Below are 15,339 nucleotides of genomic sequence, written 5' to 3' on the forward strand. Positions count from 1 at the left end.
AATGCATATTTCAGAATCAGATAAGTAGTACCATACTAATGTTCAGCACAGAGGACTCAAACCCTTTCAATTAAGAGTCATTTTATGAAACCAAAATGCTGAAGCAACAGGGTTTACTAAAGTTTCAAGATCTGTTATGAGCTGTGCATTTTTCTGGACAACAAACAGCACACCAAAAAAAGAAAAGCAGCAAAAAACCTGGATACAGTTAACAACTATATTGTTACTTTTTACAGCTCATTACCTTGTGACATCGAGTGCCTTCTGAACTTTTGCTTGTACAGACCCAAGCAAGTCAGCACCCATTTTTTTCAACAACTGTGTCAGCAGTACAAACAGCCAGTCCTGCAGGTCTTCTTTATGGACCTGGATGAAGTCGACCAGTGTCTCCAAAAACATACTGAACACCTAAAAGGCAGAAGAAGATGGAAAGAGGGTAGGATGGGGCAAAAGAGGAAGCGACACTGACATATGCCGAACTTACAAACGAAGAAAGCAGTAAGGGAATCAGAGGCAGAGAAAGGCAGTGCTGTGCAGCCAAGCAGGAAAAAAAGAAAGAAAAAAAAGGAAAAGAAAGAAATCTGCCTTGCTTTTTCATTGGATTTTGATATAAGAGTACATTGGAAATGTTAGCCGACTTCTGTAGAAGTTTGACAATTAGGTATTCCATGCAGTTTCGTCAAGAAAAGGAATGCTTACTGTGATGGCTGGCGCAACCTCAATTTTTCCAGTAAAACTTAAATTTTTACCCTTTCAAGCTCTATCATTAAGTTGATTTGACGTATTCCTCAAAGACTACAAAACTGCTTTCTCTTTAAAACCAAAAAAGCTGCTACAATTCTTAAGCAAAATATTAATTGTAAATATCTGCATGAATAAATACTGCAAAATCATGAGAGCTGGCCAATTCCTTTACATAAAATACTTGTGGAACAGAACAAGCTTCTTCTACTATTGCAGGTATCCCAACACAAAATTATTCACGATAGTAGGGAAAAAAGCCACAATACATTTCAGACTGGCAGGTGTTTAAAACACAGAAGTACTTTCATTTTTTTGGAAAACACAATATCCATTGTCTTCTTTTCAACAAATAATGTTGAAAAGACTGCATTCGGTAAGAAAAAAAAAACAATCCCAAAAGAACCAAAACAATGTAGTTTTTATCGGACTCACACCAGGAAGAAGGGCTTTTTGGAGGGAAGGTGTCAAGGAGGGTGTGACAAATAGACAAAAATTGCTGTTTAAACAGCTCTTTTAATATAACTCATTAATTTAAAGTTTTTTCCAGACCTAAGAGTGAAATTAGGATGGATATGCTCTATACTTGTGTGGCCCATGGGCTTCCTGTTTCCCTGACAAGAAAAATGGGTGTTTGGGCTGAAAATGCTTCCTTCACAACTGACACACGGTCCAGCACAGGACTGGGTACAGAAGTATTGCTGTGATGCAAAGAGGGTTGGGCAGATATTGCCTCCTGAGTATTTATGACATGGGTGCAAGGTTAGGAGTGGCTGATGCAGAGCAAGGATTGGAACCCCACATCCTCCTGCAGCTGACCTGGTTTGTCATTAGGCCAAATTCTGCTTTTGTGAGAGTGGATGATCCCAAACTGTGATCACACCTCACATGGCTGCAGACTCTAGGCCATGGAAGTAGACTTTCTTCCATAGCACTGATGCAAGTATGGAGGAGTTGGTGTATGCTGCTGCACACCTTCTTCACTGAGGAAGTGATCACTTTTCATGTTGATAATCAAGTCAGGGAAAGCAAATTAACACCACAAAGCAGAAAAAAATCCATACAAGTATCTCGTAAAGAAGTGCCTCCAAATTTACACTAGAAATAAAAAACTCAGATTCATTTTATCAAGAAAGGTTGGACCAGAGGATCCTTGAGGTTCCCTTCTAAGCAGGTATTTCATTATTCTTTCAGGATCTACTCGAGACTTGGGAAAAATTTTTAACAGACATCTTAAATACTGAAAATCTGTGTTAGAAACAAAACAATACAATTCTCTATTCAATGTAAAGCCCATCAAGATTAGCAACTTTAATTAACTTCCCTTTTGGGGCAAATTACATTAAAAATTGGGGGAAAAAATTGCCAAATTATGTGCTGTGTAGATCTGTATTCAAGTCTGAGGTTTCAAAATTACCCTGCCAGTAGTGGGACAAGATTTTTAATGCTCAGGACTGGAAACATCTCCTGTCTCAGGCTAAACTGAAACAATACATCATTCTGTGGATTCACAAGCAGTAGTCACAGTTATAAGACAGAGGCAAAACCAAACCAGTATGTACTTTCTGTACTGTAATATGAAGTCTTTGGCTTTCACAGCTCTAAAGTAAGGAGAAAATATACTTAGGCAAATGAACAAACAAAAAATTCTGGTGCTATAAAGATTACATTGTGTGTATGGGGGGGGGGGGGGGGGTGTCTCACAAAATCCTTCAAACTGAACTACGCAGCTCAGCAGAATTTAAACCTGTACCTGCTTCTCTGACTTTGCAGACACTGACACACACGGCTTTTCCATTAAAACATGCAGGCTGAACAAAGTGGTTACAAGCTCTTACTTGATGGAGTAATATGGACTTCTTATGACACTTCAAAGACAAAGTGGCTTAAACTGAAATCATTATAAAGTGAATTATGATTCACTATGGCAAAAATACTCTAAAGACTCTGTGCTGACATTTTAGCTGTTAAAAGTACATGTAACTGAGGACTCAGCTTTGTTTTCAAGCTTGCTTTGATTTTAGATTTACCACAGAGAATGTCTACAGAAAACTCAAACAAGCTCAGTAGTTCTGTTGGGTTTAAAAAAAAAAATACTAAACATGTAATTTTGTCTCAGCATGAAGAATTTAAGAAGGCTGAAAGAGCATTTAAGGTAAAGGATGAATTTGGAATGGAAAATGGAACTCAACCACCTCTATGTTGAACAATGTATGTGGATACTGCAAAAATTGCAGTTTCAGTTTTTATGACACAAACTAAAATTCTGAAACCAGCCATCTAAAGTTGAAGTTTTTAACAATTTGACAGTGGAAAAAAATAAACAGATATGAAAATAATTATAAGTCATCTACCTCTAAAGTGAATTATTTCAGATGTGCCAACCACCACAATATAAAGCAGGAATGCATAACCAAACAATGTCAGTTAATTAGTAGATAAAAGCACATCTCGAAACTTTACCACACAGTTTACTAATTGTTTCTAGCATTTTATGATTGCAAAAGGCTTGACACTGCATGAACTCTTTGGTGAAGAAAAATAGAGAAAAAGGGTTAATTGCACATTCATGCAAGTAAGGTTAGGCTTCCAACAAATATTGAACCAACTTACTCTCTAAAGAGAGTTCCAACACAGGGGACAGCATGCAAAACGAAACAAAAACAGAACAGAACAAAACAAAACAACAAAAAAGGGAAAAAGATAAAAACACACAAATTAGTGGCCATCGATACAAAGTTCCTGTATGGAATATAAACCAAAATAAAACAAAAAAGGTATTTCGAAACTTTTATGACAAATTTAGTAATTTTATTGGGATACTCAGGGTATTTTTAAAATAAGCACTTGGCATGTCCTTTTTGGTATGTCATTCTCCCATTTCCTCCTCCAAATATTACTGTTCTCTTATTCTGTGTAACTTCCTGCATCCAGATACCATGTTAAAGTAAACATTAAAAAAAACCCACAAAAGTGATGCCAGAATAATTCCTACAGACACTTGAGTAGAGTCTAAGATGAGATTTATGTAGACATATGTCATTAAAAAAAAATAATGAATTCTTAGTACTTAAAGGGTTCTCCTGATAACATATTGATGACTATTAATAGTTTTGCAACACCAAAAAGCAGGCAAGGCTTCAGTGACTGGAACAGCTGTACCACATGTTACAACACACGCCAAATTTTTAAACTTGAAGCTCCATTGTTCCATATCACGGTGGCCAGTAAACAGAACAATCAGCCCGAACAACTCAATGTAACATTCTTAAAGGCTTATTTAAGAGGTAAAATGCTCTTCTGACACATACAACTAAAGTTTGGAACATTTGCATTATCCTTCCCTGGCTCCCATGCGACACAAAAATCTCCAAAGTGGCTCTGACTTATATGCTGCACCACTAACACAGAACAAGCACAATTAAACCAACCTGCTATTCAGAATTTTGTCATTACTTTACTTAAAAAGTAAATATTCCAGCAATATTTCAACATTTAATATTCTTTCCTCTACTTTGACTTTTCTTTTTATGCAATGTTTTCTTCTTTTTAACTGCTTGGTTTAGTCTTTTCTTCTGGATTTCTGCAGTGTGTGATCAACTTTAATACCATGTTGCTGTCTGCAATGCAAGTTACTTCCAAAATACATGGTGTCAGAGATAGGAGCTAAGTCACTTTTTCCAACAGGAAAAATAAAGAGGACAGATGAACACTAAGTTAACTTGTCAAGACTTCTAATCACTCTGAATTTAATTTTCAATTGCAGCAACAAGGAAGACTTAAAAATACGTAAAATGTATTGCATAAGCAAAGTAGTTTTTCAGGATTCTTCTGGGAGAAGTCAATACTTCTGAAATAACAGCCTGCTCTGAATTTATCTGAGTTATAGTTTTATCAATTCCGAAATATGGACACGAAGTGGGATATGTTATACTCAATATAAAAGATACTATTTCTTCCAAACAAGCCTATAATTAAATACAATACGAAGTTACATTTTTTTTTTTACATTATCACATTTATTAGGCTACTTACTTACCTGCATTCCTTCTGCTATGAGAAATTGCGACATTTAATCAAGCTGTACTAGTAAACCACCTCCCACAAACACTGTAAAAACACTATCATGTAAAGCAACTCACTTAAAAGGATTTTAATGGCCTTAGAAAACAGAAAGCATTATTTTCCTTGTTATATCAGCCACACTGAGTCTTTACCTAAGTAAAACTGAATAAAACATCACATCTTCTTTTATACCAAAGTACAGTCTCCTCATGGAATATTAAAAAATGATGTAAAAATTATTCACCAGTCTGAACTGCCAGACCTATCTATGACATTCATGGAAGACATCATCAGCTATGATAATACAAAATATCCTGGAAAACAAATAAGTACACATTTGGCATAGTTTATCCGATTACGTATGATTTAGTCAGACAACTTCCTCTGCAACTTAAATTACTGCAGAGACTTTTCTTTCTAATTGAGAGAAAATCTATACTTGTCTTGAAGTGGCCTCTGTAAACAACAACTTCTTAAAAACACAAATTTTGAGTACGAACTGCTGGACTACTTCAGTGCATTTTATATGACGTTAATCTTCATTTTATTTCAACGATGCTGCAGAAAAATGGGAAAAATTATCTTGTCCGAAACTCCAAATTAAAGGAGTTGAAATCTGATACCATTAACTGCTTTTGCTTGTGAAATTTTACATGTGCAAATATCACTGACATAATTTACCATAACTGCCTTTCTATTAATTTATGTTTTCAGACATTTACTGAAAATAAGAAAAACTTAAACGTACCTTACTGTGAGGATCAGCAAACATTCTTGTGAAGATCTCACACAATCTTTTCAACTCAACACGACTGCCAAAGTGAAAACAATACATCAGTCAACTCCCTTGCTAGCTCTGCTAGAACACTAATGCATAGCAATCAGTGAAATCAAGTGTAAATATTGACTCAAATAATCTAGCAAACAAAGTAGTGGAAACCATTTTGTTTAAGACATGGGTAAAAATGTAATAGCTTTTGTCTAAAAGGAGACTTTAAAACCTAGAAATGTCTCTTTAAACTGTCTCATACATTATACCATACTTTTGTAACAGAGCAGGTAACGAAAAAGGTGTTCCTAGTAATGAGTAGTAAACCATTTCTTCTGAATAAATACCCCAAAATTACAGTAATAATAACAAAAAAAGGCCTTCTATTGATAGCAAATGGAAGCATCTTATGAACCTTCTGTATTGCAAGAATTCTCAATTTTGGATTCACTACATTCACAAGTATAGAAATATACACTAGTTGCCAGAAGTGAGAAAAGCTTCCTTATTCCTTCCCCCATCTTACTTTCAAAGACACACCCTGCTTTCCCTCTCCCTCCACCCCTCAACAACTTTGAAGCAAAATGCCTTCCTTATTAAGATGTCATCCTACCTTAGAGTTCTCTGGTTCTTCAGTAAGTTCTGCAGGCCTAGAAGGCCTTCTTTCCTCTCTGACCAGTTGGTGCTGGCACAGCGGTTCAGGACTTCAGCCACATCTTCTGTCTGCCTCATGTATGTCGGTATGCTCCCATTCCTGGAGCTGTAGGACCTTTCTGAACAGGCACTTGATGCATCACTGTTGGCATCATCATCTGAGTACATCCCATATGATTCGTATCTTCTTCGCACGGGCTTCTTCTATTGTACAGAGACACCGAAGATCAGCACTGATTCTCAGAGAGAGAACGTAACATGCCCATAATGGGTCGAAAGACCAACAGTTTAAATAACTGGTGTGACCCCTACTCCCTGCAGTGACAAATGGCTCCAACCATTCAGCAGGTCAAACCAAGTTAATGAAAATATTTTAAAGTATGGCTTACATAGTACTCCAAATATAAACCCAAAGCAAATGCAAAGAAGACATACATTTGATGAAATATTTAACTTAAGGTTTTCTTGCAAGAACCCATAAAATTGCATAACAGGGTGACAAAAGACTGTTGCAAGTTAGTTATTTCACTTCATAGCTTTATATACATTACAGAATATAAGAATCGAAGATCTAAATGTATTTTGACATTTTAACTCATTTTATATCAAACATGTTAATAGCAAAATATTAAACTATTGAAGAAGAAAAATAGTTTCTATACCTTAGTCCGTATGTCTCCTAAGAGCTGTTAGCAGTAAATTATTGAAAAGAAACAGAAATTGAGAACAGGAAGGTAAGGCATAGCAGCACTGTGAGTAGTAAACTCCCTGCTACTGGATAACATACAGTCTTACTGTAAATTTTGTTCTTAGCTCTCTGTGTCTGATCAGCACATCACACATTGTCAAGAAGTACTTTGCTAAGCTTTCATTTCAGGGAAATATTACATATCATGGGCAGGTTGGTCACAAAGACTTCTCTGTCAAAATCTTTGTGTCTTTTGCAGTGATATTTGAGCATGAAGACTTAACACATGCAGTCAATTGTTATCTAAGTACAAAACCTTGAGCTGCACTATTTAACTTTAATATCTAAATTTTGTCATTGCAACAATTGCAGTCAATGTTCTACAAAAAAACTGATTACATAATGCAATATCCCAAATACCCTAAAAACAAAAACAAGCAAACAAAACAAAACACAACATAACCAAATGTCAGAGGGGTAAAAAAAGCTATTTAACCTAAAATGACGAAAACCGCACACCTCTGCAGAATAGCTCTTGCCATTCAAATTTTGGACTTGAAGTTAGCATTTAAAAATTCAGTTTTGTTACATACTTAAAGAAGCAGTAGTACAAGTGATCATTTTCCCCTTAATTACCACTGCCATTTGCACAGGGTTCTCATTTTAACCACAGATTAACTTAAAGGATATCACAATACTGATCATAAACTAATCAATACAACAAGCAATAAGCAGGCTTATGGTCAACAGAATGAGCACACATACGTGTGTAAGAGAATAACTGAAGGGAAAAATCACAGAGACATTGAGTGTTTTGGAAAAGAGACACCATAAGGAAAAAAAAAAGATTCTTCAATAAATGAATCTGAAATGCCAAGGATTGTACTAAAGTAAAAGACATAAAATATATAAAGATTCCCATTATTGCTGCATTTTATGCAGCAATATTCAAAACAGATCTTAGGCAGAAGACTGACACCTCTTTGGCTTAAGCACCACTAAAATCGGTCGAGTACTTCTTATAAAATAAAAATTAGTAACACAATCTGGAATATTTTCATTTTTTTATTTATACTACGTGTCAGGACTCTACATTCTACCTTTTAAAAATACCATTATGAGTGTGACTCTTCCGTCTACGATAAAACAACAAGGGTGTTTAAAACCAGATTTTCATCTAAACGGAGCCTTTTGCACAGGACAACCTGTACCACTCAGAGCATGGCAAGGAATCAGGCATGCAAGTACTACAATAATAAAATGCTGCAGTTCTTGATCCTTTTTTATAATGTCAGACTCTAGTTAAAGTATACAAACTGATTTTCCTCTAACGTTTCTAGAAGCATCATGATATTTTGGATCCAGGTAACGCAGGCTAGTTTCTGTGAAGAAACTTTATTGCTTCAACATAGCGGGACACATTCAAGCCTCAAGAGCAGTCATTGGAAACATGACCTTCTCCTCAACTTCTATTCTTACTACACACTTTGCCCTGCTAAATTTGAATAAGCTAGGAGTCTGATAAAGTACTAAAGATACTCTTTGTGAAGCACTCTGCGTGAAGAAGACTACAGCACAGGCTTTCCAGTTATAACCAGAAAATTTCTATGTTCCATGGACTGTTTTTTCTGTTGTTCCCTATTCCAAAATCCAGACTGACTTCAGTTTATAAACCAGCATTCACCACCAATGCTGAAAACTTTTTCAAGTTTGTAGTAACAGACAGGGGAAAATGCACTCAACTTCACCACGACCACTTTGGCAAGATTTCACAGATATTCCCATCTCTATGCCAGTCAAGGCACACAAATTTTAAACTAATATGACAAGAAAAAAGTATTAACCAAGAAATCAATAGTCATACTAAGAATATGACAGAGTTCTTCAGATTTTGAAATTTTTTTCCTCTCTACTCAGTTATATGTCTGTAATTATCTTTTTAGAGTCTAATTTGCATTTTTTTACTAACTTTCAAAATAACAGTTTTTCTTAAACCAGAGAAATAACCATTTCTTTAAAGCATTCTGGTAACTAGAAAACAGGTACTTACAAGTATTTAATGACATGCAAATAAGTATACAATAATTGATAAAAATGTATCTGATTCATGACATCAGTATTTTAAATTAACTGAGGATTTCAGCTTGCTGATGTAAATGTCAGAGTAGCAAAATACATGATGTGTTCAGTTTGGCTAACTGGGACAGGAAGGTAGAGGAGCCAAAGCCACCCTTTTAAAGAACTGTATAGCTTAAGAAAGAGAAGGGCATAACTAGTTTTAACTTAGTGTAACATTTTGAAAAAAAACCCCTATACTTACGAGATGCTACCTGCTGGGTTGGTTTTGGCTGGGGTAGAGTTAATGTTCTTCACAGTGGCTGGTGTGGGGCTGTGTTTTGGATTTGTGCTGAACACAGGGTTGATAGCACAGAGAGGTTTTGTTATTGCTGAGCAGGGCTCACACAGAGCCAGGGCCTTTTCTGCTTTTCCTACTGCCGCACTGGCCAGGAAGTTCAGGGTGTGTGGGAGGCTGGGAGGAGACACAGCCAGCACAGGTGATCCAAACTGACCAAAGGGACATTCCAGACCACCTGACATCATGCTGAGTGCATAAAGTGGGGGGAAGAAGGAGGAATGGGAGGATATTTGGAGTGATGGTGTTTGTCTTCCCAAGTCACCGTTGTGTGTGATGGGGCCCTGCTCTCCTGGGGATGGACGAACACCTGCCTGCCCATGGGAAGCACTGCATCAATTCCTTGTTTTGCTCTGCCTCTGTGGATGGATTTTGCTTTCCATATTAAACTGTCTTTATCTCAATCCACAAGTTTTCTGGCTTTTACCCTCCCGATTCTCTCCCTCACCCCACAGATGGGGGAGTGAGTGAGTGGCTGTGTGGGGCTTGGCTGCCCAGTCATCAGTTTCTCTCTTCAGCATCAATCTCACCTGCTGTCAGACAGAAGAATTTTAAAAGGCACCTAGGCTTAAGGTAAGCAGAGGGCTTTAGCTGTCATCATTCCCAGGTCTAACAAGCCTTCAAGCTACCCTGAAGTTTTTCTGGCTGTTGTGAGAAACTCCTGGTTAGTTCTACCTGCTCAAGCGGCTCCTTGGGCCACTGCAACACTACAGTCAAAGACTATTTCCTGTCTGCCACGGAAAAAAGCACGTCTCTCAAAAGTTAAAACCTCTGTAGGGAATGAAAATTCCAATACTTGCAGCTCCAACAACTCAGTTTCTTTTTCCCAAGAAGCCAATAAAATAACAAATGACAAGTTCTTCTGCATATTTAATGTACAGGTACCGAACACTTTAAGAGCCTACACGAGCTAAGTGTGAGACTCTTACCAAAGCATCTGCTACTGCCTCTTCCACGTCAGAACCTGTGTTCAGAACTCGCATAGCACTGACTGATGATGACAATCTACTCGACTGACTAATTCCAAAGCCAGTACCTGTTACAACAACAAAAAGAAATACAAAGAATTCAATCAGAATAGAAAGCTAGGACGTAAATATCACACTCACTTATAAAAACCCAAGCAGAAGAAAAGCATTTGCTTAACATTTTTAATAAATTATGTAGTGGATAAAAAAACCATTTTCATTCTGAAGTCTTTAGTGGTACAGACAGAATTAAGAATTCAAGTAAAAAACCAGTCACCTACAAGCATTCTGTTTCAATATCACATGGAAAAAACCAATGGTTTTATTTGAAAGAAGTTTTGTTGGTTTTTTTTTAATTAATGTCTTCTTCATTTTGGGTTTTTGTTTTCATTTAGAAAGAAAGCAAATACAATAGGAAGGCTATTGAGACTGTTGATTAGAAAACTACATGCATAAAGAATTCTCTACAAATACTAAAAAAAAGGAAAACTAAAAAAACTTCTTCTGCAAGTAAAAAAATGTTGTTAAGGAAAAAAAGGATTAACATTAGAGGATGAGGGTGGAGACAAAATCTAGCAACATAAACACATCTATCTGGATTATTAAAACCACAAAACTCAAATTAATATAAATAATACTTTCTAAAACTGAACTATGAGAATAACCAAGTGGGTGGGGAAAAAAAAATCCAGGATGACTGCACAGATGACAGCAAAGGGTACTCATCCTTCACCTGTGGCCCCATAAGCATCAGGAGCGTAGAGGGCACCAGTGGATCTGGAGTGATGTCTGGAAGCTGCAATAACAGGATTAAATAAACCCTATCTATGACCACGGAATCGAAGTGCTGCAGTAGCTGCTCAGATGAACGAGAGTATTTATCAAAAAGATTCAGCTTAAGCACAAGAAACTGAGCATTAAACAGAAGCAAAAATCTTCAGGGAAGTTCTTTGATTATACAGAATATAATTATACATTTATGTACACTGGACATTTCATGCATAATTTTTTTTTTTAATTTAAAAGATTAAGAGCAGGGTAAAAGCAAGTAAATTTAAGTTCAAAGAAGAAAAGGTGCATAGACACACATGCACACAGTCACACACAAACAGAATAACCATAAATACCTAAAGAGTTATCAGTGCACTGACACTGGTCTTGCATTGTAGACTTAACTAAATTCTGTGTGCTCAAGTCAGAGCCAGAGCTTACATATCAAACATTATCTGCACAAAGTGCCTCCCGCACGAACCCACTGTGTTGGCAGCTGACAATCTGTACACATCTGAATTCTTGCCTATGTTGCAGACAACTCAACCTCAGTTAAAACTTACCACTATGTAAATGAAAGTTAGAATTATCCAGTTATAATTAAAAGTTTAATATAAGTCAATGCAAGTAATAATTCACATACTTATTCTTTTATTTAAATAAATAAAATGTGAAACTGAAACACATGTTAGTTACTACAACTCATTATGGTTCTTTAAAGTTATGGAAAGCAGACATCAAAGACCCTTAAGGATTTCTGAATAAAACTGAGTGGCCTCTCTTTATAGCACTTGCATAAAACTGGTTTTCTAGTGATTCAGAAGAAGTTGACTCACCATTGCTTGTATTTTCTTTCTTAAAACAAGCAATTTTTAAATTAAATGTGTTTTTAAACAATTCAACTTCTTTCTTCAGTTCACTTAAGTCAGAATGCTATCACACATAACTGAAAATTTTAACTTGAATCCAAATGTCCACCCATAGTGGCATAAACCCCAGATATGATCTTATGATTTAATAAATAACTGTAAATGCAAATACTTTACACCTTTTGGATACATAAAGTAGCATAAACAGAAACCAGGAATCAAATTAATCGTCCTTTTCTCTGATTAACAAAGACCATTTAAGAGTCTGATTCGAATCATGTAATGATGACATGGACCAAGTGACGTTTTGGGAAGCATCTTTTAACCTGAGTGCACTCCACAATGACCCTAAGACCTGTAAAGATCCCAGAAACAACACTGTCTTTCCACATTAAGTTCTTTACTCCCTTCATAAGGTATGGTGATGTACTTTATTTCTAACTAAATAAAGTTATGACGAAGTTTGGCTAGGGCATTTTAGTTTGGAACTAATGCTTTGTGGAGTACTTGGTTCTTTAGAAAGTGTGTCTCAGCATGGAAAAGGAGACAGTACCAAGGATGTCACACCATAGACATCACAGCTGACAGCTCTTTAAGTACAAGCATTAATGGGATAAAGCTTTCTGTTACTTTCCATCAACGAGCCCTGAAAATTAAAGGTACAACCGAAAATTAAAAACTCAAACTTTAGGCAAGAAAGTTGAAATGACTCCTGCCCCTATATACATTGGAAATTTTGAAATATGCTGGACAAGCTTTTAAGACAGTGAAAAAGAGCACTATATACTGGGTGAAACATACCTCATTCCAAAACATATTTTCAAGAATATTCTTTGTACCCCTCAAATTGCAGAAATTGTCAAGTATTTACTTTTGCATTTTCATTTTTTTAAAGGATGAATCAAAATAAGACTTTAAATGGACTCACAATAAGATAATTTCTTAGCTAAAATGGGGACATTATGTTAGTCTGATAGTTAATTAATATTAACTATATTTAACAAAAATAGACACTTCTATATAAATTAACAATCACTTGCTTCTTAGTGGCTCTTATCTCCCAGTTTATAACATTATACTGAGATGTGATATTACATAAACACTTCCTATCAGCGTATACAGTGAAGCAATTATGTAGCATTTAGGTCATTTTATACCCTAAAGGGGGATAAAATCCATTTTATTTTGTGTTCATAAGCAAAAATTTCTGTGCTGAGAATGAGAGGCAACACAAGTTACATTCCCCTCTTCCATCCCCATGTCAAACTGTCTCTAGCTACAGAGAGCTGAATTTGCCTTATTTCATCTTTCACTTGTACCAACAAAACAATGAATGACATTTTAAATCATTCAAATAGTCATACTAAAAGGAATCTCCATTTATTCCAGGTATAATTGCCTTATTTTTTTTTAAACAATGCTGGATGTTACTTTGCATTGTCTGTGCTATCAGACGATTCTACCTATTTCACTAGTATAGGTAGTTGTTTTGATACCTGAATTATAAAACTGAACTACATCAACAAAAATAAAACCTCCAGTGGCATCTATCTCAGCAACATATCTCGTGGTTCTGCCTTAATACAGACTTCTTAAGATAGCAAGCATTTGACCAATTACAAAGTGTAAATCTGATCTTGCACGCATGCAGTTCAAATCAAGCTGCAAGGCAGCAAAACAAGCACAAAGAGTTCTGCAAAACACCCTGTTTTTTAAAAGGACAGAAGGTACGTGTGTACTTCAACACAATCTTCCAGCTGCGTTTTAGAAAAAAAGACACAGGTTTCCTAATGTATCCTGCATAACATCTACTTTTACTATCATTTCCCAATTAAACAGCATCTGGGCAAACTAGCCTTAGTCATTGAAACAGCTTTCATTCAATGAATCTGTACTCTCCCAATTAAACCACGGCTGGCGGGAAGCCCTAACAGACCACAACATATGTCCAGTGCTAATTAGGAGTACAGCTGGGTGCCTCAATTTGAGATAGAAACCAGGGATTTACTATTTTCAGACTAGCTTTAACAGCTACTATTATAAAGTCCTTAACTGTAAGCTACACTGAACAAACCAAATAAGGAGGATATATACTGCAGACTACTTCAGACAAAGGTAACACTAGAAAGAGATCTGTTTCAGATACAATTGCACAGAGTTTGGCATTACCAAACAGTCAGAAAAAACCCCCAATCCACAAACCCAACACGTAAAAGCACTTCAAGCAAAATTTACTATCAACTTGTAGTAACCTTGACATGGATAAATGGAGATGAGAACCTTCCCTAATCCTTAACCAACAACATGTTAAAGTCATTACAAACTAATATTCTTATGTCTCATTGACATCTCAGAAACAGATCATCAATCTGTTTTTTGTCTTGCCAAATCTCACAATTTGTATCAGACCAATAAGCTGCTGGCCATATAGCAATGGGGACATAATTAGGTGTGTTTTCTTCTTACACACTAAAATGATTCATTGACTAGGTAGAAAATTTCAAGTAACAGCTGACACTGCACTCAAGTACCCAAGCAATGAGTGCTGCAACAGAAAGAGAAACACGTAATTTCGAAAAAATATCCAAAACCAGGAGTGCCTTTTCAAAATGGCACCTAGATACTGTGCAGCACACACCTTCCTAGACTTCCTTCAGACTAACACTAGCAAAGTGTGTATTTTTCCTGTGTGCAACCCATTCACACGTTGGTCAATTCTCCATCGGGGTAAGTGGGGAGAGAGCCAAAGGAAGGGAGAGCACGGTGGCCAGCTAGAAGCTAAATGAAGGAGGCATGGATTCGTTAGGCGCACATAAGGAAGGGCAGGGACAGCCATGCACGACAAGGGGCTCCGAGTACTTACCAAGGGGCGGGAAAGAGCGGACAGGGCTCGTGTCCCTGCTACTTTCACGGCTGGCCTCCCGACTGCAGCCCTGACTCACACTAGGCCGAGGAATGCGGCTGCCTCGCGCTAGTATGATTCAGGGTGCAGACAAACAGCAGCACAGAAGGGAGAAGACATAAAAAAGTTGCAGTTTTAATGCAATTCTCTTTCGCAGTAAGATCAAAGACGCATTCTAAGAAAAGATATTGATGATTATGTCATAACCTTTACTACAGACTTTCTTGATTGTGCTGGATTACTCTAAGTGTAGCCAGCTGAATGAAATTATTTCTTTGTACAGCTTAAAATGGAAATTTACTAACTCTTCACGGAATGGTTGAAAGACCTTTTGGAAAGGATGGAGAAAAACAAGCAACACTGAGTAATGATTCAGAATTTGTGCTCAAGATCAAATTAATCAATAGTAGTGCCAATGAAAAACCCACCAGCTTTCTAAAGAAGGAAAATAAAAAAATTATGCAGCTAAGAAAAAAATCAAAAATATTAACAAGGAACA

The 15,339-nt window shown here is 36.5% G+C and overlaps 1 protein-coding gene across 44 annotated transcripts in view; it reads right to left on the reverse strand.

Moving 5' to 3' along the window:
- CLASP2 (cytoplasmic linker associated protein 2) overlaps positions 1–15,339 on the reverse strand; it is a 146,275-nt gene that overhangs the window by 24,686 nt on the left and 106,250 nt on the right. For 10 of the 44 annotated variants that reach the window (XM_042043796.1, XM_042043793.1, XM_042043791.1 and 7 more), the window contains 8 exons: positions 14,802–14,909; positions 11,032–11,094; positions 10,260–10,366; positions 6,892–6,915; positions 6,189–6,433; positions 5,555–5,618; positions 3,355–3,357; positions 245–408 (listed from right to left, as the gene is read on the reverse strand). In XM_042043796.1, the coding sequence (XP_041899730.1) occupies positions 245–408; positions 3,355–3,357; positions 5,555–5,618; positions 6,189–6,433; positions 6,892–6,915; positions 10,260–10,366; positions 11,032–11,094; positions 14,802–14,909 (778 nt within the window). The remainder of the gene's footprint in view (positions 1–244; positions 409–3,354; positions 3,358–5,554; positions 5,619–6,188; positions 6,434–6,891; positions 6,916–10,259; positions 10,367–11,031; positions 11,095–14,801; positions 14,910–15,339) is intronic. The other 34 variants (XM_042043815.1, XM_042043817.1, XM_042043810.1 and 31 more) reach the window with 14 other exon arrangements.

Source organism: Corvus kubaryi, unplaced genomic scaffold (genome assembly GCF_017639235.1).
Source record: "Corvus kubaryi isolate FWS band 111438036 unplaced genomic scaffold, C.kubaryi_AGA036_p1.0 37398, whole genome shotgun sequence".
Lineage (NCBI taxonomy): Eukaryota > Metazoa > Chordata > Aves > Passeriformes > Corvidae > Corvus > Corvus kubaryi.